This window comes from Vigna umbellata, chromosome 4, assembly GCF_029865625.1.
Source record: "Vigna umbellata cultivar VRB3 chromosome 4, Vumbellata_1.0, whole genome shotgun sequence".
NCBI lineage: Eukaryota > Viridiplantae > Streptophyta > Magnoliopsida > Fabales > Fabaceae > Vigna > Vigna umbellata.
The window spans coordinates 14,836,294-14,854,459 of NC_142168.1; the positions used below are offsets into that span (position 1 = coordinate 14,836,294).

Below are 18,166 nucleotides of genomic sequence, written 5' to 3' on the forward strand. Positions count from 1 at the left end.
GGAGCAGATGACCATGCAGAACCTTCAGTTTCAGCAAGAGAACAGAGCACACCTTCAATGTTTGAGCAATCAGATAGGGCAGATGACCACTCAACTCACTGAGGAACAGTCTCAAGATTCAGAGTTACCATTTCAGACTGTTCAGATCCCAGATGATGTTAGTGGCATCAACATAGAAGATGGGGAGAAGAGTCATGAGCTTACTATTGTGCCATCTACTTTCCCATCGTCCTATGTCCCTACCCTTGCACCTGAAGAGACTGATGAATATCTTGAGGACCAGGCAGGTATAAGTAGTAATTTTGAATCAGGTAGACAACTTTCATATTCCACCGCTTTACCAATCTTTAGGGAAGTGGAGGTAAACATACCTCAATGTGATTTTGTTGATAATTATGTTGTTGAGAGGTATGTTGATGATCATATTGTTGCTGAGCATGTTTTTAATTCTTCCTCTGTGCATGATGAGAACCACTTTTTGATATCACATCCTAATGTTTATTCTCCATGCACTGAACATGAATCTGAGTCTGTTATTGATATTACTTGTAATTTAGAAATTGATTCATGTTCTGAGGATGTATCTGGGGTTCAGCCTGTTACACTGGGATTGGGTGTTATACCCCTGCATGAAATTTCTGTAGAGCACATTGACATACCTGATGTTCACTATCCTTGCACTGATCTTGATTTAAATGATAGCCTTGAGGATGCAGCTGGTGACTTGGAGATTGGTAAGAAAATTTTCAATGAGCAAAAACAGGTTTATTCTGAACTTGAGATTTCAAACACTTTACCTGATTTGCTTATGCATTCAAATGCCTGTGATTTGATGCACACTGATTCTATAGGATTCATGACTGATACTGATACATATTTGATTGACCATTCTAAAATTTTTGATTCAGTATCAGCCATTGAACCCATTGGTCTAAGGGTTGTTTTGAATGGACATGATTGCCGTGATGAAATATTGAATGATAATAGCCTTGAACTGACCTTTGATTCTGTTGATGATGCATATATCAATATTGATTTTGAGGTGGAAACTGTGCAATCTGATAACTCTATAGAGTTAGGACTGAACTTTGATCTGACACAGTTCTCTGAGAACTTTGAATGTGATTGTGAATCTGGTTCTTGCCCGATCTGTATTGAAATTGATTATGTGTTACAGACAGATTCTAAGCGTATAACAGATGCTATTAATTGTGAGTTTGATGACCATGCTGCAGAATTAAATGAGAATACAGGTGCTGACATTAAGGAAATCATGATTAATGAAGGAGAGTGTACTGCTACTTCTTTGATTGAGCCAGAGATCTCCATTCCGATGTCACACACTGAACAACTGCCAGTGGAAGGAAAGCTACTGATGGAAGAGTTTGCTGGGAGAAGAAAGAAGAAACATCTCGTCTTGGATGATATGGCGGTACTGATGAAGTTGGTCCTCCTCAAAACTCGTTTGCTGAATCCTGTGGTGGAAGACATCTCCCTGAAAGTCCAAAATTGGCAACTGCCACCATGATCAGGGGAGTTTCCTTTCTCTCTTCTCCCCCTTTCCCTACTTTTATTGCACTTGTCCATGATCTGTTGACTGTTTTGATTTTCGATCTTATGCTTATGACACATTGAGGGCACTGTGTAGTTTAAGTGTGGTCTATTGGGGGAGATTCTGATTTTTCTTTGTTAGTTTTTGTTTTTCGTGTTAAATTTTTTCTTTTCTAGGTTATTTTTGTCATGTCTTGTGTACAGTTTTACATGTTTCTCTTGATTTCTGGACTTTATTTAGGTTGTAGATGTGTCTTTCACTTCATTGATACTCTGATTGGTTGGAAATCCTTGCTTTTCTCTGCTTGGAAGATGATTATGATTTTCGAGAGTTGAATTGATTGTGACAGAATTACCCTGTGTGAGATTTGAGCCACTTGATGTTCTTTCTTGTGTGTGATATGTCTCTTGATTGCTTGCACATATGCCTTGGTTTGACTCTTGTTGATAATTCTTGATTAATATGCATGTTTGGAAGTGATAAAGGCATTTTTGTTCTTGAGCCTCTCTAGCCAAATAAGCCTACCTTGTTCTAAATCTTTGAAAACCCTTTTTGAGCCTATACTTTCCTCATTTCTTTGTTTTGAAGCTCATACACTAGCCCTAAGTGAAAAACCATGATTACCTTAACCTTAGGGAATTTTGGAGTTGTGGAAGTGTTTTGGGAACAAGTGTGGTCTCCTTGGGGTTTCTGATGAATTGGCTGGTTGGTTCCTCTTCTTGTTTTATGTTTGTAAATATGTTGTGTATCTTGTCTCTTATAGTTGTGTCCTAACAGAGAGAAAAGAAAAGAGACAGGATAAGAAAAAAAAATATAGAGAAAAAAAAAATGAAAAAAAAAAATAATAAAAATTTGTGAATAATGGAGTCAAGAAGAGGATTGAATTAGACGTTTTGGGTGTGAGTTGACTGTGTTTACACTTGTTCCCCATTGCTCCTCTATTTCTTTTGGTTTATAGCTTCTCATCCATATGTTATCCTCCCATGTCCTTGGCCCCATTACATCCATAAAAGACCTTTTGATTTGAACATGCATATGTTTTGAGTGTTGATATTAGAGATTTGCCAAGTCTGTTGTTGCTTGCTTTCTTGAGTGCATTGAGTTGACATTTCTTACCTTAGACACTTGAGAGATACAGTGATAGTGCATCTGTGAGGTTCTGTTACTTTTGATTCACCTCTTGAGCTGATTGATCATTTTGCCATGTCTTGAATTGCTTGGATGATTTCATGAGTATCTGTTTTCTCTTATTCATTATGCGTTGGAATTGTCTACTTCTTTTCTCTGTCCAGATTTCTTGAGAACTGTGTAATTCTGTTTGTTTTCTTGTGAGTCTCTGTTTTCTATGTGCTGAGATTGTGTCACTTCCCTGGTGTCCCTTGAATTATTCCTTGATTTGCGTCTTGATTTTGCCCAGGAGTGCAAAAGACTAAGTGTGGTCTATTTTGATGAATCAATATTTTATTGATTTCACTTAGTTTATTGTACCGGATTTAATCAAGGAATTGTGCTTGAATGTACAATATTATCCTATTTTTCCTAATTGTGCTAAATTTGATCGGAAATTCTTATTTTAACTAATTTGAATCATCTGAGCTAATTATTTTACAAGGAAAATTTGGAGATACAATTTGGGACATTTGAAGGTTAAATGAGAAATGGAAATTGAGCCAAATGCATCTCAGTCATTTCAATTTTCGCACAGTGCTGCGTGAATGTTGTGTCAACTTGTGTGTCTTCGTTCGAGTTCAATTCTTATCCGTTTTCTATGCAATTTTTTTTCATAGTTTCGTATGGATGTCTATTTTCACGTATAGTTTTTACTTTGTTCAAATTCATTCTGTGCTGTTCCCAGTATTTATTTTACTCTCATATGTCAGTCCAGTGATTACTGCTGTTTGTGTCAACTTGTGTGTCTTCGTTTGAGTTCAATTCTTATCCGTTTTCCATGCAATTTTTTTTCATAGTTTCGTCTGGATGTCTATTTTAACATATAGTTTTTACTTTGTTCAAATTCATTCTGTGCTGTTCCCAGTATTTATTTTACTCTCATATGTCAGTCCAGGATTACTGCTGTTTGAGTGATTTCTAATCCATTGCATTGTTTGCTTGCTGTTTAGTAATTGTGGTGGCTGGATTTAATCATTGGATGATGCTAAGACCTCCCAACACTCTTAAGCAAGTCCTTTAATTCTTGAATTTTAAGAAGCAAAATGGAGGGGACCACATTGAAAGGCAGCAACCAACGGTGTCAGTCATGGCTGGATTAATTTTTGGCCTATTAAGAAAAGTACATTCAATTCAATTGAAGAAATAGCACACATCCTATGTCCTTAAAAGGAGCTGCCACGTGAAATGAGAGAGGGCCCATGAGAAGGGATTTTTGGACAGTAGCACATGGATCCGCACGTTCCCTTTCTTTCTCTTTTGGAAAACAGCAAGCAAAGGGCTGTTGGTGGGCTTCACGTAGCAGAGAAATGTGGTGGCAGAGAGATCACGGAAGCATGGGAGCAGGGGGGTGCATCCAGCATTCCAGCTTGGAAACGTGGAGTCATGGGAGGTGCACACGGAAGGCCCAGCAGCTGGAGAAAAGAAGCACAACATATCACACAAAGGGGGTCCAGCAAGGGGAGAAAAAAAGAGTGTAGGGTAGGGAGTAAGGGACGTCCAGCCGCCACTTGGAGGGCTCTTTCTTTTTCTCTCGGTTTTTGAACAGGAGGGACATTGAGAGATGAAGGGTTACGGCTGAATAAAGAACTCATTTTCATTTATTAGCGGTGCACACTCGTTGACCGAGAAGCTTTTACATGTTATACATTGGAATGCATTAGGAGCTTACTCATTTAGTTTATTTTACTGTTCACACATTTATCTTTTTTTTTTAAGTGGTGTTTCCGTGAATGAGATTCTTTGATTGATGACTAAGCATTGCATTTGCCATTTTCCATTTGCCATTGAGCTTTATCCCTTCTGCACGGTGATTTTCATTTTGAGCAGCTGCAAGCGGTGATTGATTTTGCTGGATTAGGTGCACACGGTATTAGTTCATTTCTTTTTTTTCTTTGTTCAGAGAAGTGTCAGAGAATTGGCTATAAAATGGCAGCAAGCAGAGAAGAAAGGAGTAGATTTTAGGAGTAGGAATTAGGAAGAAATTTACGTTCTGGCTTTGGTTTTCTCCTCCCCTCTGGGGGAGGTTTTGTGTTTCTTTAATTTCCAGTTTCAAGTTGAATGTTAATCGTAATCTCCATTCTGCATTTTCTAATCAATCTTGTTGAATTTTACTTTCATCTACGCATTAAAATTTGTTTATAGTTCCGTTTTCTCGTTTAGATTTTGGATGCAATTACTTTCATTTTCTGTTCTGTTGTGAATTTCAGCTTTGCATTTTAATTCTGTCAAAATTTCGTTTCCAATTTATGTTTTCAAAAAAAAAAAAGTTAAATTCCATTTTTACCGTTTTCCCAAATTTACCGTTTTTTTTTTTGTATTTTCTTCATTGCTGTCATTTACGTGTTCTACACTGTTGTTTTTAATTTATTTTATTTTTCTGCACAAAAATATCCACAAAACCCCCCACTTCATGTTTGACCTAAGACTCGAACCACATTTGGTCCTTGAGAGACGACCTAGGAGTCACTTCCTAGCACTATACTGCATTCTTTTATGCACAACTTTTGTGAGAGGTGCGACCCTCTCATCACACCACATTGGATTTTCCTTTCTTGTATTTAATAACATAAGTGAATTGTTCAATGAATTCCAACCACTTAGCATGCCTCTTTTGTAACTTGTGTTGACTCTTCAAATACTTAAGTGATTCATGATCACTATGAATGATAAACTCCTTGGCAACAAGGTAATGTTCCCAAGTTTGAAGAGCCCTCACAAGTGCATAGAGTTCTTTGTCATAGGTGGGATAATTACAAGAGGCACCATGAAGTTTTTCACTAAAGTATGCAATTGGGTGTCCTTCTTGTAATAATACTGCACCTATGCCAAATCCTGAAGCATCACATTCTAGCTCAAAAGTTTTGGAAAAATTTGGCAAAGCTAGAATGGGTGCTTGTGTGAGCTTCTCTTTGAGTAGCTCAAAAGCTTTTTGTTGTTTATCCCCCCAATGGAATGTAACATCTTTTTTCACCAACTCATTGAGGGGTGAAGCAAGACTAGAGAAGTTAGGAACAAATCTTCTGTAAAAGCTTGCCAACCCATGGAAGCTCCTTACTTCTCCTACATTCTTTGGAGAAGGCCAATCTTGGATGGCCTTTATTTTTTCTGGGTCCACATGAACCCCATTTTTGGTGACCACAAATCCAAGAAATATGACACTATCAACACAAAAGGTACACTTGTCAAAGTTTGCAAACAATTTGTGTGTTCTAAGAATTGTTAAAACAACTCTCAAATGTTTTTCATGAGTTTGCAAATTTTGACTATATACCAAGATGTCATCAAAGTAAACAACTACAAACTTCCCAATGCAATCCCTAAGGACATGATTCATAAGTCTCATGAATGTGCTTGGAGCATTTGTAAGACCAAAAGGCATAACTAGCCATTCATATAATCCAAACTTGGTCTTAAAGGCAGTTTTCCATTCATCACCTTCCTTAATTCTTATTTGGTGATAGCCACTTTTTAAATCTACCTTTGAAAATATTTGTGCTCCATGCAATTCATCCAACATATCATCAAGCCTAGGAATGGGATGTCTATACTTGATTGTGATGTTGTTGATAGCTCTACAATCACAACACATGCGCCACTTCCCATCTTTTTTTGGTACAAGTAACACTGGTACAGCACAGGGACTTAGACTCTTTTGAACTAAGCCTTTATCTAGCAACTCTTAGACTTGTGTCTCAATCTCCTTAGTTTCTTGGGGATTGGTCCTATAGGCTGGCCTATTAGGAAGAACTTCCCCTGGAATGAAATCAATTTGATGTTCAATTCCTCTTATGGGTGGAAGCCCTTTTGGAATTTCTTGTGGGAATAGATCATCAAATTCTTTCAAAAGTTTTTGAATGGATGGAGAAGGAGTTGAAGTCTTTGAATCACTAGATGTGCATGTAAGTGTCCCTTGACAAAGAAGAAGATATGAAGGTTGCTCAACTTGAAGTGTATTGATTAAAGTCTTTTTGTTTAAAAGGACTTCATGTTGAGTGACCTTAGGTGGCACACTTGTTTCTATACCGCCCTTTCTTTTTGACTTTTTCTTTTGATCATGTTCTTGCTTTCTTAAAATCTTCATTTGTGCTTGATCCTTAGCCACTTGGGTAGGAGTCAAAGGATGAAGCACAAACTTCTTGTCCTTTTGATGGATAGTGATGGTATTGGTTAGACCATGATGGATAGTTTGATGATCAAATTGCCATGGTCTCCCCAATAACACATGACATGCTTCCATGGGAACTATATCACATAAAACTTCATCTTTGAAGTTCCCAATGGAAAATGCCAACTTCACTTGATTCTTGACTATTATATCCCCATCTTCATTTAGCCAATGAAGTTTATAAGGTTTTGGATGGGGTATAATATCAAGTTTCAACTTCTCAACCAACCTTGTGCTACAACAATTGCAACAAGACCCACTATCAACAATGAGAGAACAATGATTTTCTTGAATTTTACATCTTGTGTGAAAGATGTTCTCTCTTTGTGATATATGTTCCAGACTTGGTTGGTTGCTAAGTATCCTTCTCACCATGAGAAGTTGTCCATCATCAGCATATATTTCCTCTTCCCTCTCTTCTTCCTCACTCTCACTTGTACTAGTTGGGGTGTCACTTTCACTACTATAAATGTCCTTGCCTTTCAAAATAATGTTTCTTTTTGTAGGACATTGAGTAGCTACATGACCCCTTCCTAGACATTTGAAGCATTTGATTTCACTTGTTCTTGTGTGTGAGGGTGTCTCTTTCTTGGGTCTCTCTTCTATTTTGGCTAGAGGTTTAAATGGCTCTTTTTCTTTAAAAATTTTCTTTTCAAAAGTAGGTTGAACTTGAATTCTTTTAGAAGAAGATTTTCTCAAGTTTTGTTGTTCTACCTTTATACACATTTGAACAAGATCATTCAAATCTCTATAAGGTAGAAGTTCAACCCTATCTCTTATGTCAAAATTGAGCCCACTTAAAAATCTAGCTAAAGTAGTTTCTGGACCTTCTACTATGCCTGCCCTCATCATATACAACTCCATCTTTTGTCTATATTCCTCAACTGTCATAGACCTTTGTTGTAACCTTTGGAGTTTATCCATGAGTTCTCTATTGTAGTAGGAGGGAATGTGTCTCCTCCTAAGGGCAGACTTGAGATCATTCCAATAGTGGATGGGAGGGGCTTGATGTCTAAGCCTCTCTTGGACCAAGGCAGTCCACCAATACATTGCATACCCTTGAAAGCTTAGGGTAGCTAGAGAGACCTTCCTCTCTTCACTCACTTGGTGGCATTCAAACAATTGTTCCACCTTCATCTCCCAATCAAGATAAGCCTCTACATTGTCCTTCCCATGGAAGTGAGGCAACACAACATTGACTTCTTTAGGGGGTGGGGGTGCATGAGAATTTCTCCTATGCCTCCTAGAAGTAGAAGGCTGATGAGGGTAATAATCACCCAGACTCAAAGACATCCCTCCCTCTTGAGAGTTTTCACTCTGACTTCCCCTAGACTTGCTTTTCCTTATCATTCTCAACTCATCTTGAATAACAGCATTTTGAAGCTCTCTATTGGCTTTCTCTTCATTCATTTCTCTTCTCATTTCCTTGAATTCATTAACTAAAGTTTGAAGAGAAAAATGTTCTTTTTCACTATCACTAATCCTAGGAGAATGCCTTCTAGACATTATGATGGACTTAAATGTTATTCTTGAAGTAAAGACTAGAGATTTTCACTTGAAGCAATATTCCAGGTAAGGGAGGTGATTCACTAGGAATGCTTAAGTACCAAGCCTTTTCCTTGCCAAATATGCTTCTTGCTACTTACTAGAGTCCTTAGATCAAAATCACTCTTAAATCCACTTAAGTCTTAAAGACAACAAAGAAAAACACAAAGCAAAGAAAGGACACAACCTAAACTCTAAATTCGGACCCCTAAGAGAGCTTCCTATTCGCACAAGATATATGTTATCTAGTCGAAAATTGGAAAAACCATTAAAGTGAGGTCTCCTAGGTGAGGCTTAGACTTTGGATCTAAGACACACTCACCGACTACTCAATTTTAGGTTGTGAGACTTCTCTGAGTCTAGTTACAAATGAGGGAAGAGCACTTGTGAACTCTAGCACCTCACTTGCTTGGATTTGGAACTTACAACCAAAGAAAAACAATGGAAGTTACAAAGAAATTTGGTAAATTGGAAAGGAAAAGTTAAAAATAGGCTAAGGGACAATGTATGCAGCTTTGGTTGCTCTCAAAGAACTTGAATCTACTGGATTCCAAACAATTCTCTCAGCTGCAAGGTGCCTAAACCAAGAAATTAATTTTCTGCAGTATAGAATGCTGCTGCAGTCACGGTTTTTCCTTCTTCAAGGTTCAACTTCATTCACTTTTCTTCACCAATTGAACTTCCTTTGATGCTTCCACTTGCAGTGAGCCATTTGAGTTATAGTTCACCTATCCAATAAACCAATTAGTCACAGAAACTACCACCACAATTGCCAGCAAAATCACATCCAAGTGACAGCAACACCAGGACTTTTGTCAAACAGATGGTGTGCAGAGTGTTCAAAATTCAGAAAGCAAGCAATTAAGTGGCTATCAATCACGGTGACACATCAAAATGATCTTAGGAATGGCTCTAGAACAGAATTAAAACGCAATAAAAGACTTTAAATCAGAATCACACACGAATTGGCTATGCATTGAAAATTGACAAAACTGTTTGATGAAATGCCTGAATGAGTTACACCAGATTTTTTTGCACCAGATTTTTATACAATTCAAACTTCGAAACTGATGATGCAATGGTCCTAAGTGCCTTTTAACATTTGTAATATCTCTTTTGAATTGTTATCTTAATATTTTAAATGGACCATGGCTTTTACTGCATCTAAAAATGATGAATCAAACAAAGTAATGCAGTGCAGAATTTGACAGAAAAACCAGCACAGTATTGCAACAGAGTCAATTTTTTTCAATGCAGAAAAATAGACCAAATGAACAGTACTGCACCTAGTTATTTTCCAATGATTCAAACATGTTTTGATGATGATTTATGACTTGTTGGAACTAATTGGATACATCAAAACTATATAAAACAGAAAATCACTACTGCAGTACCATATTTCAGCTAAATTTACCAACTAGCATGGTCAAATTTTGATTCAAAAGTAATTCTGACTTGAAAACAGCAAGGAGGAGTTAGAAATGGTATTTGAAATTTGCACAAATGCAGAAATTCAGTGTTGATGATGATTAGCAATGATCTAATACTAACCACACACAATTAAGCAAAATTGACTCAAGGAAACTCATGCATCTCGGCCAAATGCTTGGACACTCTTGCCACATGACAAACTATTTGGAATCAACTCATTTCATCTTCCAAATGGTTCAGACAATGGATCAACCAACTGCTGTTCAATAGAACAGTAAATGACCATAAAAACAGTGGCAATGCAGCACAAAAACAGAACTGAAATGCTGTCAGGATTTTAAAAAAAAAAACTGCACAGATTTTGAGTTTGAATGATAGATCTAAACACCTGAGCTCATTTCTGAAGTATTCATTGCTCTTACTTGGTGTAGCCACATTCAAACAACTCAGATTTTTGGTAAAACTTGGTAGAAAAACCAGATTTGATAACAAAACAGCAAAGTAACTAACAAGACTTAAGACAAAAACAGAAATGATGTTTAAATGGTAAAATAGACTCAAACAATTAATAACAGCCGAATAAAATGAAGGAAAACTCAAACAACGACAGCTAGTAGCCAATGAAATTAAGAGTAGATCCTAAACAAAGCAATGATTGATGAAACATTGCAGAATTTTTTCAGAAAACAGCAAGACAACCAGGAAATTTTTTGACAGCAGATAAATGGAAGAAAATCTGGACTTATCTCACGGTTCTAGTTAGAACCTTGCTCTGAATACCACTTGATACATCCTAGGAGATGTGGAGAAGCAGATCCGTGAGATTGGAGGTGCAGGGAGGCTTGAACAGCTTGCGGAAACCAATGGAACAGTAGCATGGACAGCTGCAGACTTGGAGTTTTGTGAGCAGATTGATGAAGAGTTTTGGATGTGAAGCAGCGGATGTTTGGAGTTTAAGGTGAATGGATATGGAGGCTAGCTTGGAGAGGTGATTCACAACTCAGAAGGCTTCCTAGAGTGGAAGGAAGTTGCAATGGAAATCAAGCTAAGAAGTGACTCTTGGAGAAGGAATTTGCTATGCATTTCAGCAGAAATTCTTTAATACAATCCAAAAGTGATTTACAAGCTTTTCCTATGAGATTTTATAGATTAATCTCAAGGCTCTAAGCACTCAACTTTCACGTGGCAGATCTGAACCCATGTGCTACATGTATAGCGTCTAAAACACGTGAAAATCAAGTTTTATGTGAAGAAAAACAATTACTCATGCAGCCCCATAGAAGGATAAGTACACCCCTTTTGTATAGAAATGTCCTTTTTACCCTTCTCCATGTTTTGGCAGATTTGGCATATATTCTTGTTCTCCAATTTTCCATCCAAAGATAGCAAATAGTACTTGACCTTGAGGAGAATATTCATCTTGGAGCTTTTTGGCCATTCCTCTTGTGATGGGTCCTATGGTGTTAGACCTTCTTGTATCAGGGAACATGTCACTATACATGGAAAGGAAGATGAAAAAGTTATGACATAAGCAGATCACAAATAAGATCATTCAGTGTGGTGAGGGGAAGCTCGTTTGTTAGAAGCTCATTTCTTTTTGCAAGGTTGTGTTTCTCTATACTCAGCACTTATATCTTACATTCTCTTACTTGTAGTTTGATATGGTGGATGAAACAGACTCGTTTATCTATGTATCATGGACAATACAAAATGGGCTTTTTACACTATAACTTTTTTTTAATGTAATATGTTGCCATTATGCACTACTTTATTTCTTGTTCTTTTCTTCTTTTAAAATCTAGGTGAAAATCTCTTTCCGCTATTGTTATTTTATGTTTTATTTTCTCTTTTTACTATCATATAACTTTTTTTAATATATATATATATATATATATATATATATATATATATATATATATATATATATATATATATCAAATGAAAAAAAATCATATTATTTTTTGTTTTTTTAATTTAAATATATTTAATAAATTACCTATAATGTATACCATATATAATGAATTCCTTAATTTAGTGTATATAAATTGTTTGTCTACAACGATAGTTTTGAATTACAGTACAAAATTTACTAAAGCTACCAAATAAAGAAATTAAATTATAATAGAAAAGAAAAGGATAACTAACTGTTAATAGCAAGAAACTTCCCTATTAGAAGAAAAATAACTACTTACATTTCAGGAACAAAACACAATTACACTATTATTTAATTTTTTACTACAATATAACTTCAATATAATATACAACAAATAATATATTTAATTAGTTTGCTTCTGTATAACAAACGAAATCATAACGTATGTACCGACAATCGTGTATGTGTGGCTAATAACATATAATAAGATTTTCTAGTTTGGGTGTGATTTTTTATTGTCACACTAAAATATACATCCACACATAACCCATCATTTCTATCTGTCGTAATCCTCTATTCATCCTTTCTTTTTTAATATCTCATAAATAAAATAAACACAGAAATAAACTTAAAATATATTTTAAAAATTATTTCTTTAAAAAAGTAATTATAATATGTGATGATAACTTTGGTTGTCTTTTAGATTTTCGTAAAAATACAAATAAACATGATACGGCGTTGGTTTATTTTAGTTGTTAATATAAAAATAAAAATGTATTTATATTTTAAAAGAAAAATCAATATGGAAACCTGAAGTAGAGATTTTAAGACAAAGAAAAGATAATTAAAATAATTTCATATAAATATGTGATTAACTCAAATTGTTATAAACTTTTTATGTCTGGTTATACGATGAAACTATAACACAAAATAAAACGGAAATAAATAGTCTCTATCCAGAAACAATGAGATGGATGGGTTGTTGGCATGTAATGATTTTAGAATCTCTAACAGATTCAGTTCTTCTTCTCCACGATTCTCTCCACGTGATCAGTTATCGTGGGTTACTTTCACCTAACACCGTCCAAAATACACACAACAAATCAAAACTTAATTAACTTTTTTTTTTAATTTCGTAATTATTAATCGTATTACCTATATTCATCGTGTAAGATCATATTTTTTCTTATATATTAGGTTGTTGAGTTCTTTGGTTGCAAGCTTTCTTTGGTTTCACACCATATTATTTTTCATATCACTTCGCCATTGTCATTATATAAAGACATACAGATTATTGTTGTTCATATACAACTATATTCTTGGACAAGTTCTGATTTCTTCTTCTGCTTCTAGGGTCAGCTCTCAAATCCCAAGTTTTACTCTTTTTTATTTTCTTTTCTTCTTTATTTGGGCTTTTGATTTTCTGTTTTGGTCTTTCTGCATTTGGGTTTTGAGGATTTTGTTATTTTCTTTATGCAATATTTTATGCTTAGGTTTCTCTTTGTTGGGCTTGATTTTCTTCGGCAATCTTATCTGCTTCCAAGGTGAGTTCATGATTCATCATTTTGAGGTTTTACTTCTGATTATTCTGAGTCGGTTTTCATTCTTTGAGTTTATTGGGTTTTTCCTTTGCTGCACGTCTCTCAGCTTTGATCACTGCAACGAATTTTCCGTGCCGAAGCTTGCTCTGTTTGGAAGCTCCGAATTTCTCTGTTTATCTGGTAAGATCCTGTAACCCGATTCCGCTGTGCATCCCAAATGGGTTTTGTGTTTTTCTTAGATCTGATTATTTTTTACAGTGGGAGGGTTCTTGAATCCCTTTTTCGTGTTCGTCATGTTTCTACCAGTCAACTTTCTCTGACTTCCCTGTTTCTTAAATGGATTTTAAAACCCTAATTCTATACGAAAAAGGTGAACTTTCAAGCCAGGTCATCACTTATGATTTTTTCTCCTACTGGGTCAGCAAGGTTTTCTGCTTTCTCCATGTGTTTCTGCATGTCTTGCATGAAGTGAAAAACTTGGGTGAATTTCTAAATCCCCTTATCACAATTTTTTACCTAAAACGGTGGACTTTCACCTAGGATAATCAATTATGAAATGCTTTCTCCCAATTGGGTTATCGAGGTTTTCTGCTTCTTCATGTTTCTGTTTTATTGCATGGTATGGAGGAACTTTGGTAGAATTTTAACTCCCTAAATAAATATATTTTGCATCAAAAGTGGTTAATTTTCACTCAGGATCATCAGTTCTTTGTTTTCTCCCAATTCGATTATCAAGGTATTCATTCAAGTCTCTCAATATTGCAATGGATGGAAGAACTTAACTCTCTGTTTCAATTTCCCCTGTTTTTTCTCCACTAGCAGAGCTCTGTTTTTAACTGAACTTTGATCAAGGATGGCCATAAAGGCAATTGAATTGTTGAAAGGCGGTGAAAACCATGAAGAGATAATGGAGGTTCTTGCAGCAGTGGCTGCAGATTTGGGAGATGTAATAGATGATCTGAACTCTTTGCTGGTAAAACCTCTAAAAGGAGCAATGACCAATGAGGTTTTTGAGGTAAATTGGCCAACCAAAAGTGATGGTCATCTGAGAAAGGTTCTGGTTCGATTATATGGTGAAGGTATTGAGGTTTTCTTCAACAGGGTTGATGAAATCCAAACCTTCGAATCCATGTCAAAGCATGGACAGGGTCCACGCCTTCTTGGACGGTTCACCACTGGCAGAGTTGAAGAGTTCATTCATGCCAAAGTATGTTATTATCTTATTGTGTTTACCTCTGGTGATTTGATAGTTTTAGTGTAAATCTCTGTTTTAATTCCTAATATTATTAGCAATACTTATTTTAGAGACGTTTTTATATAATCTTTATTTTGGTATTTGATTTTATAAGAGACTGTTTAAGTGTAAATAGTACATATACTTACAGTGTAAAAAGTGATATTCTAAATTTGTTGGTTTTTACAATAATTGTTTCAAAAGTTATATTAATGATTTCTTATTGGTTGAAAGTATAATTATTTTTATTATTTCTTATTAGGTGCTGTGTAGATAATTATCTGGTTATAACAAAAGAAAAGTGATTGCAATGACTGCATTTAAAAATTGATGGTTTCCATGACTTGGGGAATATATACTTAAATTAAAGTCACCTTTCCTTTTCCAATGTGCTTTATTGTTCCATTTAAAAAGCTTTTCTTTGGCCTTGGTTGTTAGCTTTTGTATTTTATTCTCTTTTCCTTTGGACGAATGGAGGGTGTTAGCATTTCCTATTAGTTCTTTAGAATAAAAAAGAAGCTTCTTCACGATGCTTGCTTTGTGTTATGTTTAAAGAGTGAAAGAATTTATATACAATGCAAAAGAAAAATTATTCAAGACTAAATGCTGTTGATTTTGAATAGTTCAATTACATGAGTTATGGTGGAAGAACTCAGTTATGGTGCCAGAATAGACGTTTTTCTAATGATTTCATGTGATTTTATCAATATCTTTAATCAGCTGATATCATTCATTAAGGTAACAGGTAGTGATTCCATGCGTACTTCGATTTTCTAGTGTTACCAACATTACTAAGCCATTTGGGTAAGTGAAAATTGCACAGAAGTAAAATTTCTGGACCATTCACAAATAGTGGTTTGTAAAGGGTCCTACAGTAAATTTTTTGTGATTTTCTCTCATGACATAGATTATGTAAGTGACCTGATATAATTCAAATACCTGCAATACATTCCTCTTATTTTCCTGTGCACTAAAACCAATTTAGCAGACCATGGTGATTGTGTGTAACATGCTTTTTCTTTTCCTATTTTTGGATTTTTAGACACTCTCAGCTGCGGACCTCCGTGACCCTCAAATATCTGCTTTGGTAGCATCTAAGATGAGAGAGTTTCACAATCTTCACATGCCTGGTACAAAGAAGGCACAGCTTTGGCAGCGATTGAGGTAATTAAATAATAGATATCAGGCTACTTTTAAAAAAAAATTTATATTGTTATACACAATTATATATGCTCTCTATGTTCAATCAGGAAATGGCATAGTCATGCCAAAAGTCTGTGCTCTCCAAAAGATATTAAGAATTTTGGCCTGGAACATCTAGATACTGAAATAAATATGCTTGTGGAGTTGCTATCACAAGGATATCAAGAGATTGGTTTTTGTCACAATGATCTACAATATGGTAACATAATGATGGATGAAGATACAAGGGCAATCACTTTAATTGTAAGCTTTATTGCTGCATTTTAGTTATTTATTCTATTTTATTGGCTTTGTTGGTGTTCTTTTTAAAAATTATGGCAATGTAAGATATTAGCTACTTTGCTAACTTTTAAAAACTTGTTTTCTAACTTCCATGAAATGGTAACTGGTGATACCACTTTACTCCAAAATGCGCCAATCGAATAGGGATTAATTGGGTGTCAAATAAGAAGTACTAGTACCTCTAGGTCAAAAAAAAATATAAGAATTGCAACTGAATATTGTTTTTTCATATTACATCTGTCATATCGTTTTTATGATGATTTTTTCATTCCTATTTGTTTTTCAATGACACAGGACTACGAATATGCCAGTTACAACCCTGTTGCATACGATCTAGCAAATCATTTCTGTGAAATGGTGGCAAACTATCACAGTGACCAACCTCATGTTCTTGACTACACTAAATATCCCGGTAAGTTAATACTTGATATATTTTACAGCCTCCATTACATTTTACACTGCTTCATTTGCTTCCTAATAATACTTATTTTATTGAGATCACTCTTCTGACACGATAAATGGTATAACAGGTCTTGAAGAGCGTCAAAGGTTTGTTTATAATTATTTGAGTTCTGAAGGTTAGTCCACTAAATTTTTACTCCAACATACCACAAAAAATACATATTATTGGCAGAGATCTGGATTTAGGTAACTGCTATTGATCTATTCTCAGCTGAAAGAATTAACTTTCTCTACAATTTGGTTGACCTCTGATATCACTCAATCTTATGTTTTTAGTTTCTATACTTTGATTGTAATTAAAATAAAGTATAAAGCTTGTTTTAAGTTGAATATCCAATTTTATATTACTTCAAATTAGAAATTATTTACTTTTGTTAAAATTACTTCTAAAAGTCACAACTAAAATTATTTTTAATTGGTTGCCATTGTAAAATTCCTTAGACTAGTGAAAATAATAAACTCTTGAAATACAACAGGGAAAATCATGTTTGTCATAAGTATGAACTGTAACAACGTTTACATTATTGATAAGTCTGTCCTTGCAGATGTGGAGCATGCATTGCATGCATTTGTTTAACTTATTCGTAGGCACGATGCAAGTCTCCCTTATCTCTTCAACTTCAATGTGAATGTAATTTAAGAATTTTTTACCAACTTTATTTGAAAACTTATACAGGTAAGGAACCAAGCAGCAGTGAAGTGGAACAGCTAGTTAATCTTGCAGAAAAATACACTCTTGCCAACCATCTATTTTGGGGCTTATGGGGACTTATTTCGGTATGCTATGCTTTTCCTTCGAAACATGTTTTCATCCCTTATGTCAAATTTCAGTAAAATTTAGTCTCTAACTATGAACAAATCGATGTGACTTATAAATGTAGGGACTAATCACTTTTGATGAATGAGAATTAAATGTGCAACTTTATTGTTGTTACAAAGGTCATTAAAATGTATTAAAGTTGTAGTGACTAGAACCAAAATTTGAGACGCAAAAAATGTATTACCCTTTTTATTCTTCTTTCTGGTTACTCCAAAGATACCAAAGATACTTGTGTTTGCTTAGTGTGTTGCTATGTGTGCTGTAGAGTTATGTCAACACAATTGACTTTGACTACAAGGAGTATGCAAGGCAGAGGTTTCAGCAGTACCGGTTGAAGAAGGTTACTTTATTGGACTCTCCAAGCGTCATTTCCGAACATGGAATGGTCAAAGGTTCACACCATTGACATGATTGCTTCTTTTGTACTTAGTGTAGTTCTCCTTGGTATGTATGGATTAATAATGTAGATAGGAATGCAGTGATGCATAAAATCTGTAAATAAATAATAAGTATAATGTGTGATGGGTTTTTCCTATATTAAAACAGTTGTTATAATCCCTCCGTTTGGAATAGGTTGAGGAATGAAAGGAAAATGCCTAGTTGTGTTGTCATTTGCTTGAGTATTATGCAGTGAGAAATGTATGGTAATTATATAAATATGAAGAGCAGCCTAATTTTTGCCACATGTTTTGAATTGAATCTTGTGTTTGTTTATCTTACAAAAAAATTAATGATTATTATATTACAACTAAATACAAAAGGAAGAATCACTTAAAATAATGAAAAGCATATGATGTCATAGAAAGTGAGAAATTATATCAAATTAGTGAAAATGACAGTTGGCTTGTTAAGTACAGATGGTATGTTCCTATTGTTGTCCTTTAACGA

The 18,166-nt window shown here is 35.0% G+C and overlaps 1 protein-coding gene across 1 annotated transcript; it reads left to right on the forward strand.

Moving 5' to 3' along the window:
- The first annotated feature begins 12,932 nt into the window (after positions 1-12,932).
- On the forward strand, positions 12,933-17,889 carry LOC124820599 (putative choline kinase 3). Its single transcript, XM_047292325.2, has 10 exons — positions 12,933-13,090; positions 13,230-13,280; positions 13,384-13,457; positions 14,100-14,484; positions 15,554-15,675; positions 15,762-15,957; positions 16,291-16,408; positions 16,527-16,574; positions 17,135-17,235; positions 17,544-17,889. The coding sequence occupies exons 4-10, from the start codon at positions 14,131-14,133 to the stop codon at positions 17,682-17,684; spliced, it is 1,080 nt and encodes a 359-aa protein (XP_047148281.1). The 5' UTR covers positions 12,933-13,090; positions 13,230-13,280; positions 13,384-13,457; positions 14,100-14,130; the 3' UTR covers positions 17,685-17,889.
- Positions 17,890-18,166: the final 277 nt, after the last annotated feature.